This window comes from Mustelus asterias, chromosome 2 (assembly GCF_964213995.1).
Source record: "Mustelus asterias chromosome 2, sMusAst1.hap1.1, whole genome shotgun sequence".
Classification (NCBI taxonomy): Eukaryota; Metazoa; Chordata; class Chondrichthyes; order Carcharhiniformes; family Triakidae; genus Mustelus; species Mustelus asterias.
In genome coordinates, this window is record NC_135802.1 from 59,646,353 (window position 1) to 59,667,627 (window position 21,275).

Consider the following 21,275-nt stretch of genomic DNA (forward strand, 5'->3'; position numbering starts at 1 on the left):
TTCAGTTGTTCATAATAAACCGACTGTACTCAATGAGCCCGCGCTTGTAAAACCAAAAACAATGTCTACTGTTGGATGTGATTTTGTAATTGGGCAGCAATTTTTGAACAATCCAGAGTGCGCTAATAGCTACACTAACAACGAATTTAAGATAATCAGTTGAACTCGTAATGTGGTTCATTTGGCTTGCTAGAGTGATATACATTCAGGAACCTGTTCTCTGCAAACAGCAGGAACATGTTCAAGCCTTGCACCATCTTTGAATTACCCAGGTGCTTTGGGAGCCCATAGTTTCATGTTGCTGTCACCAAGGCTACACCTCAGCCAATCAGAGTTGACTTGCCAGAACCCTTTCCTCCTGTAGTATGAATTGTTGCAATCATTTGAAATTTGGTATTCTTGGATTTGTCTTGATGAGGGCAAGATGAAAAGCTTCAGCGACATGTTTCCCCTTTCAATAATATTCAAGTTCTGGACTATGACACAGCAGTTTTTATTCTTTTATGGGATGTGAGCATTGCGGACAAGGACAACATTTGTTGCTCATCCCTAGTTGCCTCAATTGACAAGGCAGTGGTGACTGGGAAAGCAGTGCAATAGTGAAGGATTTTGTGTTAGTACTCAAGAGAAGAGAAAAAATGACATTGACTGTGTGGTTGTCCCTTTAAGGACAACACAGCAGAATAGGGGTCACCTGACTTGGGGGACCAATTGGGACACAGAGTGAATAATCACTCCCGGGGGGTGGAGTCCTCTCTTAGGCAGTAGACTAAGGGCGGCATGGTGATTAGCACTGCTGCCTCGTAGCGCCAGGGATTCTACATTGAGTTCCTAACATGGAGAACCTTTTCTATGAGAAGACATGTAGGGGACTAGGGCAGCCATGCGGCTAAAAGTTTTTCTTTTGAATAAATTATTTTGTGTTTGTAATGAATTCTGTGAAATTGCACCACTACAGACTGCATGGCAGGAATGGAGGAAAGCTCAGAAAAGATCAATTGAAAGTAAAAAGGAGGGAGAAGCAATGGGGCAGGTCAGGTGGCAACCAAAGTGCCCAGGCATATTTTTACAGGGCATTCTGATTGAGACATGTTTTGCTGTTAAAGTAAGGCTCCTCCGCCTTACTCCAGGCACCTTATAGTGCACGGATTAAAAATTGCAAAACTCAGAACAGTCTGCACACTAGTGTTACCAAAATATGTTGTATTATTTGATGAGCTAACTGCCAGCCAACAGGTGTAAACCCCATTACATCCACAAGCTCCTCACACGCTAAAGCATTCCACAAGGCAAGGCTCACAGCTACAGCAGAGGTTAACTTTTTTTGGGGGGGGGTGGTGGTGTGGGGATATCCCTCTCACAATTCCGCTCCCCCCAGGATGTCTGTTCACCCGCATACTTTGCCATCCATATTGCTGTTCCTTTCTTCCTTGTGCCTTTGTGAAATACCCATGTATATCTATTTGAAGCTTCTATCTTTATTTCTCTTCTTGGAATGACGATGACCTCTGTAATCTGTCATTCTTTAAAACTGCAGGAGAATAGTGAGTCTTGTCAGCAACATCCCATGTTACATTTGTTGTATCACAAACAATTTTTTAATGAACTTAACCTTATATTTAATTTATTTAATTCTGCTGAGCAAAGGATTGAAAGTTGGTTTCACTGCTTGTCAGTATTTTGTTGACAAACTAGTTTGTCCAATGATAGATATTCAGGGGAGTGGGAGCGGCAAACTTACTTTTGATCCGATTGGTACAAATATAGGTCATTCTCTGTTTTAAAATTTCACAAACAGTTGTTTAAATTTTAGTTCGCCTTGATCTCCATTTTGGTCAGATCATAGGGGCGAAGGAAAGGAGAGAGCGCAGAATATAGTGTTACAGTCAAATAGGGTGTATAGAAAGAGCAATATAAGGTAGGTCCATTCAAAAGTCTGATGGCAGCAGGAAAGAAGTTGTTCTTGAGTCGGTTGGTACGTGATCTCTTTTTGCCCATATTTTTACCTTCCTGTGTTAATGTGATTACAGCAGCGTGGTTACTCATTTTTTGTTCTTCAGTTCCACACTCATTTGACGCTCCTTCTCACATATCATCCCTCCCTCCTCACAGGGGCAATGCAAACCCCAAAGGAATGTAAAATATTTCCCATTGGTATTGCTTGGAAAATGAGGATTGCACATGATGGATGCTAAGTGAGCTATGGATGATTATATGGGGGTGCATGGAGGGTACATAAAAGTGGCAGATCTGGGTGGACAGCATGCTAAGCTTTCAAATTTCCAGGCATGATGTAGTTTTAATCTCCTTCCTTTGCCATTTAGGTGAGAATGGTTGCAACAACATCTTCAAATTCCTGTCAACTGTGTAAATGCTTGCTCAGAGACAATTGATGATACTGTGCCTTTAAGAAATGTTTTAGTCCTGTTTCTTGTGCAGGATCTGTTTTAGCAGTTTTTTTTATTATCAGTGCCGATGGCTCTATAACCGGCATCTTCTATTGTTACTGCTGCAGCAAAATTGCTCCTAATTGTTAGAATGCTTATTTTAACCTGATGTTGTTCTGATGATTTTAGTGATTTTCCCCTGGGGTTTTGCAGAATAGGACTTGGTTAGGTTGATTGACAGTAAAATCAGGTGAGTGGGTAGAGCTAGGCTTACACAGAGAAATCAAGCTTAGAAAGACACAGAGAGAGAGAGAAAGACACGCAGAGAGAGAGAGAGACAGACAGAGAGAGAGAGAGTTATATCAATTATTTTGTTATATTTTAACTTTCTAAATAAAGTTTGCTTTAATAAAAGTTTCCTAGTGGGTCAGTTGAATCATACTTGGAGCGAAACACCTTATGCTCACCCTAATGCCAAAATCAAAAGTAAAAGTTGGTGTGTAGGCTAACTTCATAATAGACATTGGAATTTCTGATCTGGTCCCTAACACTAATAAAATCAATCTGCTGGCTTCATTTTGGGAGGAAGCATACTCTGGTAAGCAAGATAAAGCAACTTCTAATTGAGTGAATCTTGTTCAATACAGGAACACTTAATTAATCCTGGCAGAGTATTTTCTCCAATACTTGTACCAGATTCATCTGATTTGCATCTAGAATGCTGCTGCAGTGCATTAGGTTAGCAGATTATGACAATGCATTTCATTCATTCACATGCTCCTGCTGAATTTTCAGACTCAGCAGTTTTCTTGGCAGTTTTTGTCAGTGGTGATTGGCCAATTCCTTCTACTTTCAGGGGCAGTGTGAGGAGGCAGGTCCCAAGTCTGGATCGAGAGTCAAACCTGCACGGCCGACATTGTTCTGAACCACACACTAGCCATTTTGCCAATGGAACTAATGGTTTATCACAGTGATAACCCAATCTAATTGTTACATAGAAAATAGGAGTAGGCCATTTGCTCCTTCCAGCCTACTTCGCCATTCATTTTGATCATGGCTGATCAAATTCAATATCCTGGTTCCCCCCCCACTTCCCCCCATATCCCTTGATCCCTTTAGCCCCAAGAGCTATATCTAATTTTTTCTTGAAATCACACAACGTTTTGGCCTCAACTACTTTCTGTGGTAATGAATTCCACACATTCACCACTCTCTGGGTGAAGAAATTTCTCCTTAGCTCAGTCCTAAACTGTTTACCCCTTATAGTTGCTCAGTAATAAAGAACCTTTGCCATTAGTATTAATTATGTGTAATATACCTACCAAGGTCAGTAAATAATACAATAATAGTAGAAAAACAGCATTTTATTCTGACAAATATGATCTTTTATTTTTATATGAATGTTGTATTAAAGCAGAACAGTAGGTTTCAAATTCCTTTTAAAAATAAAAAAAATGAACACTTTTTTCACATTGTCGCATTTCTAAGCAAAATTGTGGCATTTGTTTTTACAATCCAGTGGTTCCCATAAGAATAAGTAAAGCGCTAGTGAAACATTTTTTGGTAAGAAATCAGAAAACAATTATGTTGGTTACAAATTCAGTGCTACTGACAGAGGTGAACTGACGGAAGTTCCTTGACTATATCATGAGTAGCAGAAGAGGACTAAATCAGGTATTCCTTCCAAAATAAATCCTTTGAAAATTCAGTAATATTTCTGCATGGTAGAAAAACACAACTCGTTTATAATGCCTCAGTTTACCTAATACCAGACACAATCATCATATTCATCATAATGGGCTTTTTTTTTTAAAGCATTATCCAGAAGTCTAATGTTCAGATATCTTGTTACATGCATGATGAATGTATGCATTAGATTCTTGCAACCTGCAAATAATATTCAGTCTACAAGGAGTGAAGAAATTTAGAATTTGCAAGGATTTAACAATCTTAAAATCAGGCCTAAACCTTGGCTGAGTGCTTTAATTTATCTGTCCTCATACAGAATGATTTGTTTCAGAAACATTGATGTGCTGACCAAACGCAACCATCGTCCTCCGTAATCTGAGCTATTTGTATAGCAGCTATCTTCCATCATTTTCAGTAACTTAACATATATTTCCATTATGTCCAAAAGTTTGGCAAGATAAGTTATTTGATTAAAATTGATCAATTTGCACACTGCACTCTGAATTTTTCTTGAATGTATATAGGTGCCTTTTCCAACTCAAATGAGTATTTAGTTAGGATATGGTTAGGATCAGATTATCTTATTATAGAACTGTGAACTGATGCTGCAGTTGTATCTTAATAGAGATTAAATCAGACTTAAAAATTGCAATATAAAACAATTTATTACCTTTTCTAGAGTGATTCCGTCATGTTTTGATTGAATTTCAAAACCAGTCATGTTACAAAAATAAATCTATAGAAATTTTGACGCTCCCCTCTTCTTTACAGTTGATAAAATCAGCTTCTTGCAGGGTTATTTTACAAGTCATGTCTCCTTGTGACTGAACCATGGATCAATAAGTGTCAAATAAAGTGACAAATCAATAAAGTTGACACTGAATCATTTAAGAACCATAACTAATATTTCTCTGATGAGACTGATCACTGTCACTCGCAGCCAGAAATATGCATTGGGCCATAACACTTCTGCCGGGCTTATTCAAACACCTGATAATGAGACAAAGGAGATGCAATTCAAATGGGGAGAGTCAGTCAAGATAACCTCTTCCTCCTTTATAAGAGAGATGCTTGGGGTCCTGTTAGCAAAATGCATCCATTTGTGGGAATGAAAGCCTAAACTCCCGAATTCAAATGATCGATTTGGTTAATTGGGCTGCAGTCCATTACTATACTTCTGGCTTGAGTTTGTAAATGAAAAGTTTTTCAACGCTCCACAGAATGAAATAAACTTCAGCCAGTTTGAACATGTGCCCAGTCAATTTAGCTCAGAAATCTATAGCAAATGTGAACATTAGTAAAATAACATGCAAAAAGGAAACTCAATGAAGCAAAGGCAGGAAGATGTGTTAGAGATAGGGTGGTAGCACCCAGAAATAGAGCCACAGTTCTCGGACCTCTGAAATTTATTAAGAAATGGTAAAGGAATAGACAATCTACTTTTTGTTTTCAATGGTTTCAATGATTAGATTTTAACTCATTATAAACCAAATGCAAAGGATTATCAGGTGACATGTATAACAGACGACTGTTCAACAATGTTGAGTTTACTGTCTAGAGGTGCAAGTTAAAATTTACCTTGTCACATGTACAGGAAGGGCAATGGAGCAGTGAAGATTTACCCATTATTTACAAATCCAAGAACTATGAAGTGTCCAATTCAGTAGCAGGAAATGTTTGGGGGCATTTCAAAGGATTGTACCAATATTTATCTAAAGAAGCAATGGGCATAATGCACTGTCACTAAATTTAGAAGCAACATGTATTTCACAACGTCAACAGAACTTTTTCAGTATGTAACTACATTGATTGGCAAGGATAGATTGGTTGATGTGATCTAATTGGATTTTGTGAGGACATTTTAGTAATGTTTCACAGAGGACTGTAAATAAGATTTAAGACTCATGGGTTTGATTTCAAATGAACTAATTAGATTGAAAATTGGTTTTTCAGTTAATGGCATTTTAGGTTCTATTGCTCTTCATGTTATTTATGATTAAAGATATGGAGACACAGAGGTCATTTATTGTCCAATTTGAGTTTTGGCATGCACCATAACATAAAATCACCACAAGGGGTGGCCTTTAGTCAAGGTATACTATGAAAAAATTGCAGTATTGCTCTTGATTATTCACTGAATATCAATGTAAAGCAGTTGTCAATAAGAACAATCAAATATTTCTTTAAATTAGAGGAAAATATGTTATTCTAACCTTCCATGAATCATTAATCAAACCATATTTTGAATATCAGTAGACATTGCAACAAGCTATTTGAGTTGTCATGTGTATCCAACTGCAGAACTCAGGTAGAGAACAAAATCAATATCCGCCCATCCCACATGATTCCTCAAGCCCCATGTCAAGGTGGCACTTCCATACCACTGGCCCACTATGCATTGTGTAGAACTAATGAATCATATAGTGATGTTACAAAAAGTTGTTTTTTTTTGTTATTCATTCATAATTTTCCACTATGTTTAAAAAAAATGATTAACATTCAGACCCCTTAAAATTTCAATAGATGAAACTGCAAGCAATTTAAACCTCTTAACCTTTGTAAATAACTATTGTACAATGACAGCTCTTTGTCAATCAAGCAATGTTTTATCTGGGACTCAGGTGCTTCAACAGGCTAATTAATTTCTGGGCTTTCAGTCAAGCTTCATATGTATTCTTGTTTGAGAGCCCGCATAATGTTTCTATATAATGTACAGTGGATCAAAAGTCAAGGAGGTGCCATAATTTGGCATGTGTAGCGGGGCATGGGAAGCCATGTGCAGGTTGGTGGATCAGCATAGCTTGGCATGCTGGAGGACATGAGGTGGCATAGATGGAGCGTGGGGAGTGTGTGATGGGATGTAAGGGACATGGGTTGATGGGCCTATTTTTATCTTAACTGGGCCAAGGCTCACAGCACCAAAACAGACTTTTTAATCAATCACCTTGGCACCCAGCAGTCCCTGTGGCTTGGCTGGCCCAACTCCAGCCCACATTGCCCCCCCCTCACCCCAAAAACAATATAAATTCCATCCTCATGGGCACTTTCTGGTGAGGCGAGTGTCTACAAGGTCCTGGCATTGTGTACAATTCTGTCTTCTACACCACCCCAAGGGTATGCAGTTACTGGTAGCAAGCAGGAAGGAGAAACCAAATTAAAACTTAGCATATACCATTGCAGGGCAGATTTTCCTTTCTTTGTGTTTGCTGTAAAGATCAAATAGTTATAATGCTTTAGGGACGTTTGGGCAGAGACAACCACACACTGTAATTTCCCTTTGTGCCACATCCAGGTAACCCTTTACAACAGGTGCAAGAATAGGAACCACTTCTTGCAGTGAGAGGGGAAGTGTTAAGTACCTATGATTGGTTAGAGCAGAAAGCTTATGGTAGATACTAAAATAAAATAAAGTGAATAGATTAATTGAACTCTAATGATGTATTTGAGATTACTGCAATCTCTAGAGCCAGGAACCTGGTTTACGATTGAGAGGGTGGGGGTGAGGGGAGAAGGAGGTGGTGGTACACAGACCATTTACATTTAATTGCTTTGCAGTGAATTTGTAAAACAAGATGTCCAGAACACCAGTAAAAGCAGAATCTGAAAAAGTTTACTGAAGAATTGGATCAATATTTGAGAGAGTGGTGATTCAAGCGTAATAATTTTTTGGACCAGCGAGGTGGAATTGCACCTTCTCAATCTGTGCTACATTCCTCTGCTTCTTTCTGGGTAGGTTACAATGGTAAGTTTCTCAAAAGCTTTCCTTAGTTTTGTTTTCATTTTCAGTGATGGAATAAACGTAAGTTATATTTTGAACGAATGGTAACAAACTGTACTGAGGAATCTGAGCAAAAGTCTGCAGCAAAACCCTATGCTGTTTTGCAAACTAGATCACTTGCTCTTATGGGTTTCAAATGGCCTCTGTTTTTAAAAATATATGCAAACCTTGTCTCTAACTCACTCTCCACAAACCAAACCTAGTTTAAGGGGTTCAGGCTTGTCAACATTGGCAATGTTGTTAGCAATTTGTTGATTTTGGGCTGCTGTGTTCTATAGAAGAGAAAGAGATCAAAGTTTCTCACTTCCATCCCAGCGAATCATGTACATTAAACAATGCTCACTATCAAGGCTGCTGGTAATCCTGTGAATTAATGACTTTACTGGAATAGAAATTCTTCCTCGTGGGAATTAATAAGCCTACTTGCACTTTCACAAAATAGAAATTATATACAACAACCTGCTAAAAGCTGCTGCCTATTTGGTCACCAGACGGTGGTACAAGCACTTCAAATGTTTTTTTGACATGAACAATTATCTCTGAAAGAACAAGTTTACAGCAAAACTTTTCCAGCTTTTCCTTGATTAATGGTCTTCATAAAGTGCACTGAAGCTTCAGTGACCACAATCAATAATACACTTCCATTTATGGCTCAACAGGCTTTAGAATGTTTGGGTAGCATCACTACACACACCTCATTGTATTTATATATACTTTACATATTCCTTTGTATAATTACTATTTTTCAATCAAATGAAGTCATGAATTTTAGGTATCTAGAGAAATGTTACATTTACAAAAAAGAATGTAAAATGGCAGCATAAATTACTAGAAAAAAAGTTACACTAATTCTTTGTGACATTATATGTACATATTTGTTTGGCAGATGAACATTTAATGGCAAGTCCACTACTTCTTTGAAGCAGTAGTATACTTCCACCACTAGTAGTATACTTTCACTTGGAGAAGTGTTACATTCATAGCTCCATTTGTCACATTATTCTGGGCCTTCAGAATTGTGCCTTAGGATTTACAAAGTACTAAAAACAACCAACTGAGAAGGCTTTGAAGTGCAATCCAAATGTTCTATATGGTTGCATTCATTTGGCAGCTTTGATAGATTTTTGAGTGGTTGTATTCTGGTGAGATTCAGCAACTTGGGCTCCAGATTCAATATTTACACTTTCTTTTTCAGGTATGGCCTCTAGGCTCCGTCTCGCTTTGGGCGGTTCTGCACTCTCGGTACCTGGCTTGTTCAGACCACAAGACATTGCAGCGTAATGGATTTGCTTCAGGTTGTCCAGTGCTTCAATTTTAGCATGTTTCAACAGATCAGCTTGTCCCTGTCAAGAATGAATAATTAATTAATCTTAAAGTAAACAAATTGTTTGCGTAGGTACAACATGCACAACACGCAGATATAAAAGGGAAGCTCAAGGAAATTATACTTATTACCATGACTTTAGAGGCTTGAGTCTACACTCTTCTACTCCCAGCCAGAAGCACCACACTCATGGTTGGCAGATTGGACGCAAGACAACATTGTAGGCCTGATTCTCCAACTGGTGTCCCCTGTGAGGGCAGCTTCCCACAGGGAATAGCACACCCTGGAACCGCTCTTCAATGTACATATTGTACAAACTTCCAAATTGCACTGATTCACATCAGGACATCAACTCAATATAATTATCCAGCAGGACTGAGTTGCTTGGGATCAGTGTTGTTTCTAATTCACACCAATGATTTGGATTTGAAAACCGTGCAAACTGGTCATATTTGTACACAACGCCAAACTAGCAGGGACAGTGGAGTTACAGGAGGCAGTTCAAGTATTAGAAAATGGATTAAATAAAATACTTAAATGGGCTAAAAAGAGCTTGTGTGACTGTCTGTGCTTCCACAGATTTATGACCCTTTGAGGGAAGTTATTTCTCCTCATCTCTGTTTTAAATCTGCTACCCTTTATCCTAAAACTGTGATCTCTTGTTCTAGATTGCCCCACAAGAGGAAACCTCCTTTCTACATCTACTTTGTCAATCCCCTTTATCATCATATATACCTCAACGAAATCCCCTCTCCTTTTAAGCTGAAGAGAGCATTGGCCTAAACTGCTCAATCTCTCTTCATAAGACAAACCACTCATCTCTGAAATCAATCTAGTTACCTCCTCTGAACCGCCTCCAATCGCAACTACATCTCTTCTCAAGTAAGGGAACCAAAACTGTACAGAATACTTGTGCAGTTGCAGCAACACTTCCCTAATTTTATATTCTATTCCTGCAGCAATAAATGCCAAAATTCCATTTGCCTTCCTTCTTACATGCTATACCTGCATACTAGTTTTCTGCGATTCATGCACGAGGACACCCAGATCCCTCTGCACTCTGAAGTTTCTCTCCATTTAGGTAAATTGCCTTTCTAACCAAAAGCTATATTTAAATTTAATGTCAAGGTGTTCTTCTCCACACAGATTGATCGACACTTGGAATGTGAAAAACTCTTGAGTCATTTAAGAAACATTTAGATACAGTAAAGGTGTGGGATAGGAGGAGGAAGGTGTGTAAGATTGTTTTGGATAAATTAATCAAGATGACCCTTATCTGTAATTAGCATTACAAGCTGAGCTAAATCACTTAATGTGTTACATCAAATCATAAAATGGTTACAGCACAGAAGGAAGACATTTAGCCTGTAACATCTATGTTAGTCTCTGTAGAAGGAACTTAATTGGAGCCACTCCACTGCCATTCCCCCAACAGAACCTTGTGATCCCATCCTCCACTATCAGGGTGGGCAGATTAGAGATAAAGCAACATTGATTTTACAACTGGTGCTCCTGATGAATGCTTAATCTGCACTTTCAATGCATTGCAGATTTATGTAAAGTAATTATACTAGCTAGATTCAATTTTAATGGGAGGAATCTTATGGGAATTTGTCAAAGTGTCAGTTCTGGCGAGGAAACCGGCATGTAACACTCCGGCTCCACTGGTCTGTTTTCTCTCCAGATCTTGACACTGTATGGCAGCACAGTAGTTAACACTGCTGCCCCACAGCACCAGGGACCCAGGTTCAATTCCAGCCTTGGGTGACTGTGTGGAGTTTGCACATTCTCCCCACATCTGCGTGGGTTTCCTCCGGGTGCTCCAGGTTCCTCAGTCCAAAGATGTGTAGGTTAGATGGATTAGGACAAGAGGAGTAGAGACATTGCTGCCTTCTTAATTCCATGGTGGGAAGGCTCACAGATGTCCTTCATACCTTGCCTTAATGCTCATTTAAGGGCTTCTTCATCCACTACTGGTATTTACCCACTCTCCCACTTGTCTTGAGGGAAGCCTGAAAAACAATCACAGTTGGTGTTGCTTGTGGACTCTGGGGTGCTGATCAAGGGACCTGGCATCAGGGAAGGGGGGTGGGGGTGATGTAAGAACTGGCATGCTGTTGCAAGCCACTCCTCTGCCCTTCCTACCAATACCTTGCCCCAGGCCTGCTTGCAAAACCCTTCTGTAGTCACTCAACTATGCTTGGCCAAACCTAGGGCCTCGGGTGGGTGCAGTACCAGTACTAGCCACTGTCATCTGGGTGATACTGCCAATCAATGAAGAGATGCTAGCTAGGTTCTGTTTGGCTGGCAGCTCTTGATGGGCAAGGAATTCTACCCCAGCGTCTCTGATTCAAGAAGGCACACCGATGCCCAGCGATCTGCCTGGTCTCTTGCTAGCTCTCCATTTGGTTGCCTCCATAGCTCTTTTTCAATCACATTATTCGGTTTAAAATGAACAGCTTTGGGTGCGAGTTTTTTCCCTCTCCGCAGTGTGCTTGGTAGCAGGAGGCTGCTCGCTGCTGGTGGTACCTTATGGTCTCGCTCTTGCCAATGGGGTTTCCCGTTTAATGCACCCCTCACAGCCGGGAAACCAGCGGCAAGGTTGTGCCATAAGATCCCATCGGTGTAAATGTCAGCAAGATTTAGTCATTTGTCTCTATGTTCTAGGAACAGAAGTTGAAGACATCCTAAATTGCTCTAGCTTTTAACTTGAATGTTGACACAGAAATGCAACATTCAAGGAATACTCAATTTCAAAGATGTGACTATCATACAGTTCTGTATTCAGCTCTTTCAATAATAAAGAATGGTTCTGCAATCATTCTATATTTTTTCACTTAGATCAAACAATCATCGGACAAGGAGTCAAAATGCACTAACATCTAACTATATTCCCTTTGGAATAAATCACTTATATGGTAGTTATCAACAATAGTGGTTTATTGAAAAGAAGTACTGTATTTTAACTGGGTTTCACACTATATCTGGAAAAATTCAGAACGTTCCTAAAATAAAATTCTCTTGTTGAATATCAGTGACAATTTACTTAATAATACATGAGAGAAATAAAACAAAATGCTTAACCGCCCATCAGAACACTAACGAAACTTGTTCCTCTGCCCATGAAGCGTCAATCAAGAGAAAATGATTTCAACACAAATTGAGTATTACTCTTAATGAAGATTTGACATGTTTTTATTGCTTTTGTACATGGAGCCACATCAGAGTGAGAAAAGTGATTAATAGGCTGGCTTAGGAGTCAAATCTGGGGCAATAGCTTTTTTACATTGTACGTAAATAATTTCTGGCATTTACAAATTAATCTGTTCACAATTGATAAAGATAAAAAATGGTGAAGAATAATAGGGTGAAACATTCATTCAGCTATTGGCATGGGCAGGGGGCAAGGTAGATAAGATCTCATAGCCTCATTGGAAGAAGACCAGGAGATCTTGTTATATCTTATAACAAGATATAACAATATCTTGTTAATAAATATTAACAAGTGCCCTTGTTAATATCTATCCTTCAACCAATGCCTAAAACTGAGGTACAGTGGTATCGGATTGTAACATCGACAAGATGTATTGCCGTAACTCACCAAGGATCCTTCAGTAGCACCTTACAAACCAGTGACATCTAACACCTAGAAGGGCAGCAGATGCACTGGAACTACTTGCAAGTTCCCCTTCAAGTCACCCACCATCCTAATTTGGAACTATATAATTTGAACACTAGATCAAAATCCTGGAACTCACTCCTTAACCTGCACCACGGTGCACTTAACACCACATGGAGTGCAGTAGTTTGCTCACCACCACCTTCCCAAGGGTTATTCGGGATGGGAAATAAATGCTGGCCTTGCCAGTGATACTCACATCCCACAAATGAATGAAAAGAAAAAGATCTGATCATTTATTTTATTGTTTGTGGTTCCCAGCTGCAAGAAAAATGGCTATTGCTTTTCCTATATTACTACAATGATTACATCTCAAAAAGTACTTAATTAGCTGTGAAGCACTTTTGGATGTACTGAAGTTGCAATGCAAGTGTTCTTTCGTTTGGCTGATAGGAATCAAGTGAATTGGAGTCTCAAGTGGCAAATTTAACGTGGACAAAAGTGATGTGATTGATTAAAGGCAATATAAAGTGAATAATAATGAACTACAGGACACAAGAATTATGTCTGCAGCTATTGCTGGATAACTTGTTGAGACCATCGCCATTAAAGAAGGCAAAGAAAATCTTGCAGAATGGAGCCCAGTAAGTGGGCTTATATATAATACGATAATACGGAATGATCAAATGGGCTGATAAGTGGCAGATAGAATTTAGCCCTGAAAAGTGTGAGAGGTGATACAATTTGGAAGGAGTAATTTGACAAGGAAGTAAGGAATGATAGGAAACTAGGAAGTTCAGTGGAACAAAGGGACCTTGGCATGTTTGTCCATTGATCTCTGAAGGCAGAAGGGAATGTTAGTAGGGTGGTGAAAAAGACATATGGGACACTCGCCTTTATCAATTGAGGCATCGATTATGAAAGTAGTGAAGTCATGATGGAGTTGTATAGAACTTTGGTGAGGCCACAGCTAGAGTACTGTGTGCAGTTCTGGTCGCCACATTATCACAAAGATGCGATTGCACTGGGGGGGGGGGTTACAGAGGAGATTCACCAGGATGCTGCCTGGGATGGAACATTTAAGTTATGAAGAAAGGTTGGTTAGGCTTGAGTTGTTTTCATTGGAGCAGAGAAGACCGAGGGGCGACCTGATCAAGGTGTACAAGATTATGAGTGGATAAGGAACAGCTGTTCCCTTAGTTGAAGGGTCAGTCACAAGGGGACATAGGTTCAAGGTGAGGGGCAGGAGGTTTAGGGTAGGTGTAAGGAAAAGCTTTTTTACCTGGAGGGTGGTTGCAGTCTGGAATGCGCTGCCTGGGAGGGTGGCAGATGTAGGTTGCCTCACATCCTTTAAAAAGTATCTAGATGAGCACTTGGTACATCATAACATTCAGGGCTATTGGCCAAGTGCTGGCAGATGGGATTAGGTGGGAGTTCTGGTGTTTCTAATGTGTTCGTGTGGACTCGATGGGCTGAAGGGCCTCCTCTGCTCTGTATGATTCCATGATTCTATGACTTACGCAGCCCCAAATAGAAAAGAACATAGTTAAGCTGATACTTGAGGTTAGGTATCCGAATATGATAAGATTGGAGTCTGGGTGCATTTGTAATAAGGTACGAGGGAGATTGCATTAATGTTTTCAAAATTTCACTGGGGAATGAGATTTCTCAAAACTACCTTCTGGTTGGCCAGGGTAGGGTAAATGTAGGCTTGGCTCTTGAACATGTTGAACAGGGGTGTGTGCAGCTGCAGGGATGTCAGGCTAAGCAGACAAAGATGACAATATATGGAAAAAGGGAGGAAATGTATTGAAATATTACCATGAAAACAAAAAAAAAATCTATTTTCTGATAAAAGTATTACATGAATCAGGCTTTAAAAAAAACTTTTATCAGAACATTTACCAGAAGATAACTTGAATACAATAATTATCCTATAAAATATAAAAGCCTGAAGTTGTGTTAATATTTTTACAGTACTGAACACAGGAACATTGTCAACCACCATAGAATCCCTACAGTGCAGAAAAAGGCCATTTGGCCCATCGAGTCTGCACCGATTCTTCGAAAGAGCATCCCACCCAAGCCCTCATCTCTATTCCTGTAACCTACACATTTACTATGGTTAATCTACCTAATCTATACATCTTTGGATAATTTAACATGGCCAATACAGCAGAACAGCATTAGTTCAGATTAAAACAAACATTTTAGCAATTAAGTTTATAATTTATTTATTAGTATCACAAGTAGGCTTACATTAACACTGCAATGAAGTTACTGTGAAAATCCCCCAGTTGCCACCCTCCGGCGCCTGTTTGGATACAGTGAGGGAGAATTTAGCATAGCCATTGCACCTAACCAGCACGTCTTTTGGACTGTGGGAGGAAACCGGAGCACCCGGAGGAAACCCATGCAGACATGGGGAGAGCATACGAACTACAGACAGACCCAAACCGGGAATTAAACCCGGGTTCTTGGCACCGAGAGGAAGCAGTGCTAACCACTGTCCGCCTGCGCAATGGGCAGACAAAGGACATAATTCAAATCTGTAGGTTACAGTATTTGATGAGATATTTGTCGATTAGTTTGAAAATCCTTCAGACAACCTACATCAAGTCAGGCTGTAAAAGAAAACGATGCGTTTCCTAGGTCACAAATGGCTTTCATTCATCTTGCATGAACAATGTTATTGTATGGAAAGATTCAAATGTAGTCTATCAGTTATTAATCCTTTTTTCTATAATATTGTTACATCCGATTGTTTTAATCGCTAGAATCCTTTGAGACACACAATTGTATCTGCAAGTACTGTTCATTTTTTCCATTATAATTACAGGTTTGTAGCTCTATTCCGTGAAATTAAATTCAATGTGACCTCTGAAATAAGTGAGCAGAAGCTTTTAACTCTCCCCGGTCTGTGACTATTTTCCTGGAATTTGGTTTCAGCAAATCAGATCAATAGCTATCATTGCATTTTCGTGGCCATGTTTTCAACTTGTTGAGTTCAACAAACACAAGCGAGATGGGCTTTCAATGGAGAGCAGACATGACTGGAAACAGATTGGGGGCAATCTTACCAAAAAAATTCAAGTATCAAACAAATGTGAAAATGCGAGAGAATCGTGCCCATTTTTTGGGTGAGCTCCCATACGCAATCATACAGCACTTAGAAAAAAAAGAGGCAAAATGTGATTCTCGTCAGTAGTGGGAATGGGCAGAGCCTAATCATTCCTGGAATCCGGCTGCTAAGCTCTAGGGGCGCCATTGTTCAGGCATCCCAATCTCCCAGTGCACTGTGTATAAGTAAAGAGGAACCAAGGCGTATAGAAAAGGAAACAGTGGAATAGTTTTGATTTGCTCTACTAAAAGCCAGTGCAAAAACAATCAGCCTAAATGGCCTTCTGCATTGTAAATGTTTATGGTGGATCTGTCATTCCCCACTCCCCCGTCCCCCAATTGCCTCCCTGGATGTCGCCGCCACCCCCACCCCAGACCTCTTCCCACCCACCCACCTCGCTGCTCCCTCCCCCCACATCTCGCTGCTCCCTCTCCCCACACCTCGCTGCTCCCTCCCCTCCCCACCCATCGGACTCATTAATCAAATTAAAATAACTATGAATATTTAACTCTGCCTCACGCCCTTCCTGGGGCACGAGGCTGATTTCGCTGGCAGAACAGGGCTGGTAACATCGCGAGAGGAGAGAAACTGAGCGCCAGCCTGATTTTTCACCACTCGCCCGATCTTACCGGCTCGCCACACTGATCGACCGGCGTGATGAGCCAATAAGATCGCCCCCATTATCTTTTATCATACAATCATGACTATTGAACCATAAACATTTACAATGCAGAAGGCCATTTAGGCTGATTGTTTTTGCACTGGCTTTTAGTAGAGCAAATCAAAACTATTCCACTGTTTCCTTTTCTATAGCCTTGGTTCCTCTTTGGGCTTTTCCCATGTTACGTGGGGTTGCTACAATGCTGGTTGATCACCTTCATAGTAACCATCAATTTTGGATTTGACAGGTAGCTTTCCAGCCGAATGCCCATCCTGCCACTCATCCTCCCCATCTATCCAAGCTGGGCACTGGCACCAATACACTCTGGCTTGCCTGCAACTATGGCTGGGTTCTTTTGCAGCCAACTAGCCCTGGAGTGGGGCATGGTCATTCTGTATAGCCTTAGATGCTTCAAATATCTTTCTCTTAAAAGCTGCAGTGGTGTTGCTCTTAACCACTCTTTGTGAAAAAAAAAGCAAACTCTGCTTCAATATGCTGCTGTGCAAATAATTTTCTCTTCTCGTTCTCTTAATGGTAATTTAAAATTGACATTCCCTTGTCACCAACTCTCCAATCTTTCCCTATTGAATCTGTCAAAACCCTTCATCATTTGAAAGGCTCTATTAAATCAATTTTTAATGTTCTCTGTTGGATACATTCCCAGTATTTCAAATCCCTTCTTAGTCATTGAGTCATAGAGGTTTACAGCATGGAAACAGGCCCTTCGGCCCAACTTATCCATGCCGCCCTTTTTTTTTAAAAACCCCTAAGCTAATCCCAATCGCCCACATTTGGCCCATATTCCTCTATACCCATGTACCTATCTAAATGCTTTTTAAAAGATAAAATTGTACCTGCCTCTACTACTACCTCTGGCAGCTTGTTCCAAACACTCACCACCCTCTGTGTGTGAAAAAATTACCCCTCTGGACACTTTTGTATCTCTCCCCTCTCACCTTAAAACTATGCCCTCTAGTTTTAGACTCCCCTACCTTTGGGAAAAGATATTGACTATCTACCTTGTCTATGCCCCTCATTATTTTATAGACCTCTATAAGATCACCCCTCAGCCTCCTACGCTCCAGAGAGAAAAGTCCCAGTCTATTCAGCCTCTTCTTATAATTCAATCCATCAAGTCCCAGTAGCATCCTAGTAAATCTTTTCTGCACTCTTTCTAGTTTAATAATATCTTTTCTATAATAGGGTGACCAGAATTGCACACAGTATTCCAAGTGTGGCCTTACCAATGTCTTGTACAACTTCAACAAGACGTCCCAACAATTCTTGTAACGATAGTTTCTCTATTTTTTTATCTTTCTAGTGAATCTATGCTGAATACACTCTATGGCTTTTAAGTCCTTTTTTACAGTAAGGCACCCAAAACTGCACATACTAATTTAACTAAACTAACTTAAACAATGTATTTTGTTATACTATTTTTCCTTTGGAGGAAGTTTTATGGTGATATTTCCCAATGGTCAGTGTTAAGACCCCTGCTCTTCCTGATGTATAGTAACGGCCTAGACCTCGGTGTACAAGACACAATTTCAAAGTTTGCAGATGCCACAAAACTTGGAAGTATTGTGAACTGTGAGGATAGGATCAAACTTCAAAAGGAATGGACCGATATGTGGCAAATGAAATTTAACGTAGAGATATATGAAGCTATTAATTTTGGTAGGAAGATTACAGAGAGACAATGGCCCATAATTTAATAATGACATCCCAATAATGCACTGGGAAATCACTCGAGGAGGTTCCCAGGTAAGAGTTTACCTGGCAATCATAAGAGGTCAGGGCAGAGTACATCGAGTGACACTATTCCCATTGGTGGAAGGATCGAGGTCCAGAGGCACAGATTTAAGGTAATTGACAAAAGAAGCAATGGCTGAAAAACTTCTTTATACAATGAGCAATTAGGATCTGGAATACACCGCCTGAGGGTAGGGTGGAGACAGTTCAACTGAGACTTTCAGATGATGATTGGACCTTTATCTGAACAGGAAAAAATATGCAAGGCCACAGGGGAGTGGCAGCAGGTGAATTACTCCTACAGAGGGTCAGTACTGCCACAGTGAGCCAAATGGCCTCCTCCTGTACTGTAAGCAGTGATTCTATTTTTAAAAAAATAAATCACACAATTCTATTAGCCTATTTTAAGGCTTTATTTACCTGTCAAGCAAAGAGTCTATTGTTTATCAGGCATGTCTTGTACTCTCAGTATTCTCAACACATGCTTACCTTAAGAATAGTGATGTTCCAAGTAAAGTTCTCAACAGCTTTGTGCAGTTTTCTTCCTTTAAGGCCTTCTTTAACTCCAATATTGTTCAGATTTTCATGGAATTCCATTGCTGAAAGCAACACACATTTGTTATTCTTAAACACAGTACATGGGTATAAGTTACTGAATGATACTAAATAATTTATTTGCATTGTTCAGTGGTGCTCTGATCCAGATTAATTTGTAAGAAAGCAAGGAATGAGAAAAGGGGATCACAATGTCTGATTAATTAATGTCCTTCTAAAGCAGGCACCATGTGAGCTTCATGCTGTCTGCTAATTAAAATGATGGCAGTTCACCATCCCGTACCAAAAGTGCGGGAGAATGGCTGGATGCTCATTAGTGTGAGGTGAGCTCGTCTACAATTCTTAAAGTCAGGCTGCATCTCTTAAGGAGAGGTACATTCTGGCTGGAGCAGATGTTCAAAGTAGTTGGGGATGACAGTTTGACCTATAAGAAGACTGATTATTGGCAGAAAACATGGTCTAAGATTCTCAGATGCAGAACTGCAAGCCTTGGAGCTGGAGGTGTACAGGAGGACAAAAAAAACCCCCTGAGAAATCAATGGTTTGTCTTTGTCAATGTCAGCAGTGTAGCCTCAAAAATCTCGATACAGTGCTGCAAGAGTTTCGTGACCTCACACCAATGGCCATGGTCAGTGAATTCATCTTCAAGTGCCATATTCTTACAACTGAACTACTTGCCTCAGACATTGATCAATATACAACCCCACTTTCACTCACCTACCCATAGTCTCAATCAATTATGACTCATACTTAACAATGTAGTTTCACCTCACCCTCATATACTTTGCACATCTCACACCCACACCTAGCTTAAACACACGCCCAGCTTTCACACTTTGACAACCAGCCTCACTGATAGGCAGTGATGGAACAGGACGATGGCATCTTGGTAGATGTGGCGCACTGGCTCTATTGAAGGGTAATCCAGCTAGTCCCAGTGCCCCACTCTTTCACACAACTCTTTCAAAAAATTGGAACAAATTGCAGAGTGACACAATGGGCAGGAGAAATGTGGGGTGGAAGCCACCAGCCCAATGGCGGGGCATTCTCCGCAGTATCGTTCAGCTGGTACAGGCGGCACGGTCGCACAGTGGTTAGCACTGCTGCTTCACAGCTCCAGGGACCTGGGTTCGATTCCCAGCTTGGGTCACTGTCTGTGTGGAGTTTGCACATTCTCCTCGTGCCTGCGTGGGTTTCCTCCGGGTGCTCCGGTTTCCTCCCACAGTCCAAAGATGTGCGGGTTAGGTTGATTGGCCATGCTAAAATTGCCCCTTAGTGTCCTGAGATCCGTAGGTTATAGGGATTAGTGAGTAAAATATGTAGGGATATGATGGGAGTAGGGTCTGGGTGGGATTGTGGTCGGTGCAGACTCGATGGGCCGAATGGCCTCTTTCCGTACTGTAGGGTTTCTATGATTCTATGGTAAGTTGTAAAGAATTGAAGGGGTGGGTCCCACAACGTAATGCTGGAAGGTGTTTTGGTGGGGGGCAGCAACCTGGTTTTCTTAAAATTGGCGAGCCATTTCTAAAAGCTGCCCCATACAAAAAATTAAAAATAGAACTCCCTACCCCCCCAACACTTCATCCCGCTCAACACCCACTCCCTTTGGCACTGTCCCCTGATGTTGCGCCCCCCAATTCAGGGAGCAGTGTCTGGGTACGGCGCTCTGAGCAATGCACTCACCTGAACTCCTCTGGCAGTTTCTGCTCGCCAGGTGCACACCTAGGGAGACCTGCCTTATTTCATGCAACTGGGGGGCAAGGGGGCGCGATTATCAGGCATAGATCCTACCCAACGAAAATGGGACTGCAAAATTCTTCATGTAGTAGGCATGATTTTTTACCTTTCTCCCCCCCAAATAGACATTGTGATTAGAAAATTGAATAAAAAGCTTTTCCTCCAGACTTTCCTTCTTTTCAGGTTAACCATCTCCAAGGACTATGCTTAGCAGAGATAAAAATGTACTTAATTAACTTTATTCGCTCTTAAATATACTGGAGATTTTGAAGAGATAAATTCCCTTAGACCTGATTCATTATTCTTACTTTCTGTCAGACATGTGATTCCCCCAGCAGTGTTAAGAATTCTGCTCAATTTACTTGAAGCAATAACACCATAATAAAGTGGAAACCACAACTCGGAACAATCTACTCTGACAGAATTGTTTGTAATTAGGTAAAAACAAGTAGATAATGCCCTTTCCTTTGATAAACTAATGAGTGCCACTGGTCCAATCTATTGAAAGTCTTGCAATTTATTTACTGCTTTCATGCAGTTAGCATGTAATTGTTCAATAATTTATAAATTAAGTTCTCATGCACCTTTGGTGCCAACAGTTTATAAAAGAAAGTTGTCAGCGCCAGAACTGGTTCACCCATTTTTAATGAGA

General features: G+C 40.4%; 1 protein-coding gene across 1 annotated transcript in view; it reads right to left on the reverse strand.

Moving 5' to 3' along the window:
* Positions 1–3,762: 3,762 nt before the first annotated feature.
* plcl2 (phospholipase C like 2) overlaps positions 3,763–21,275 on the reverse strand; it is a 260,838-nt gene continuing 243,325 nt past the window's right edge. The window contains exons 6-7 of the mRNA XM_078236009.1: positions 18,821–18,930; positions 3,763–9,197 (exon numbers count right to left, since the gene is read on the reverse strand). Of these exons, the coding sequence (XP_078092135.1) occupies positions 8,955–9,197; positions 18,821–18,930 (353 nt within the window). The 3' untranslated portion in view covers positions 3,763–8,954. The remainder of the gene's footprint in view (positions 9,198–18,820; positions 18,931–21,275) is intronic.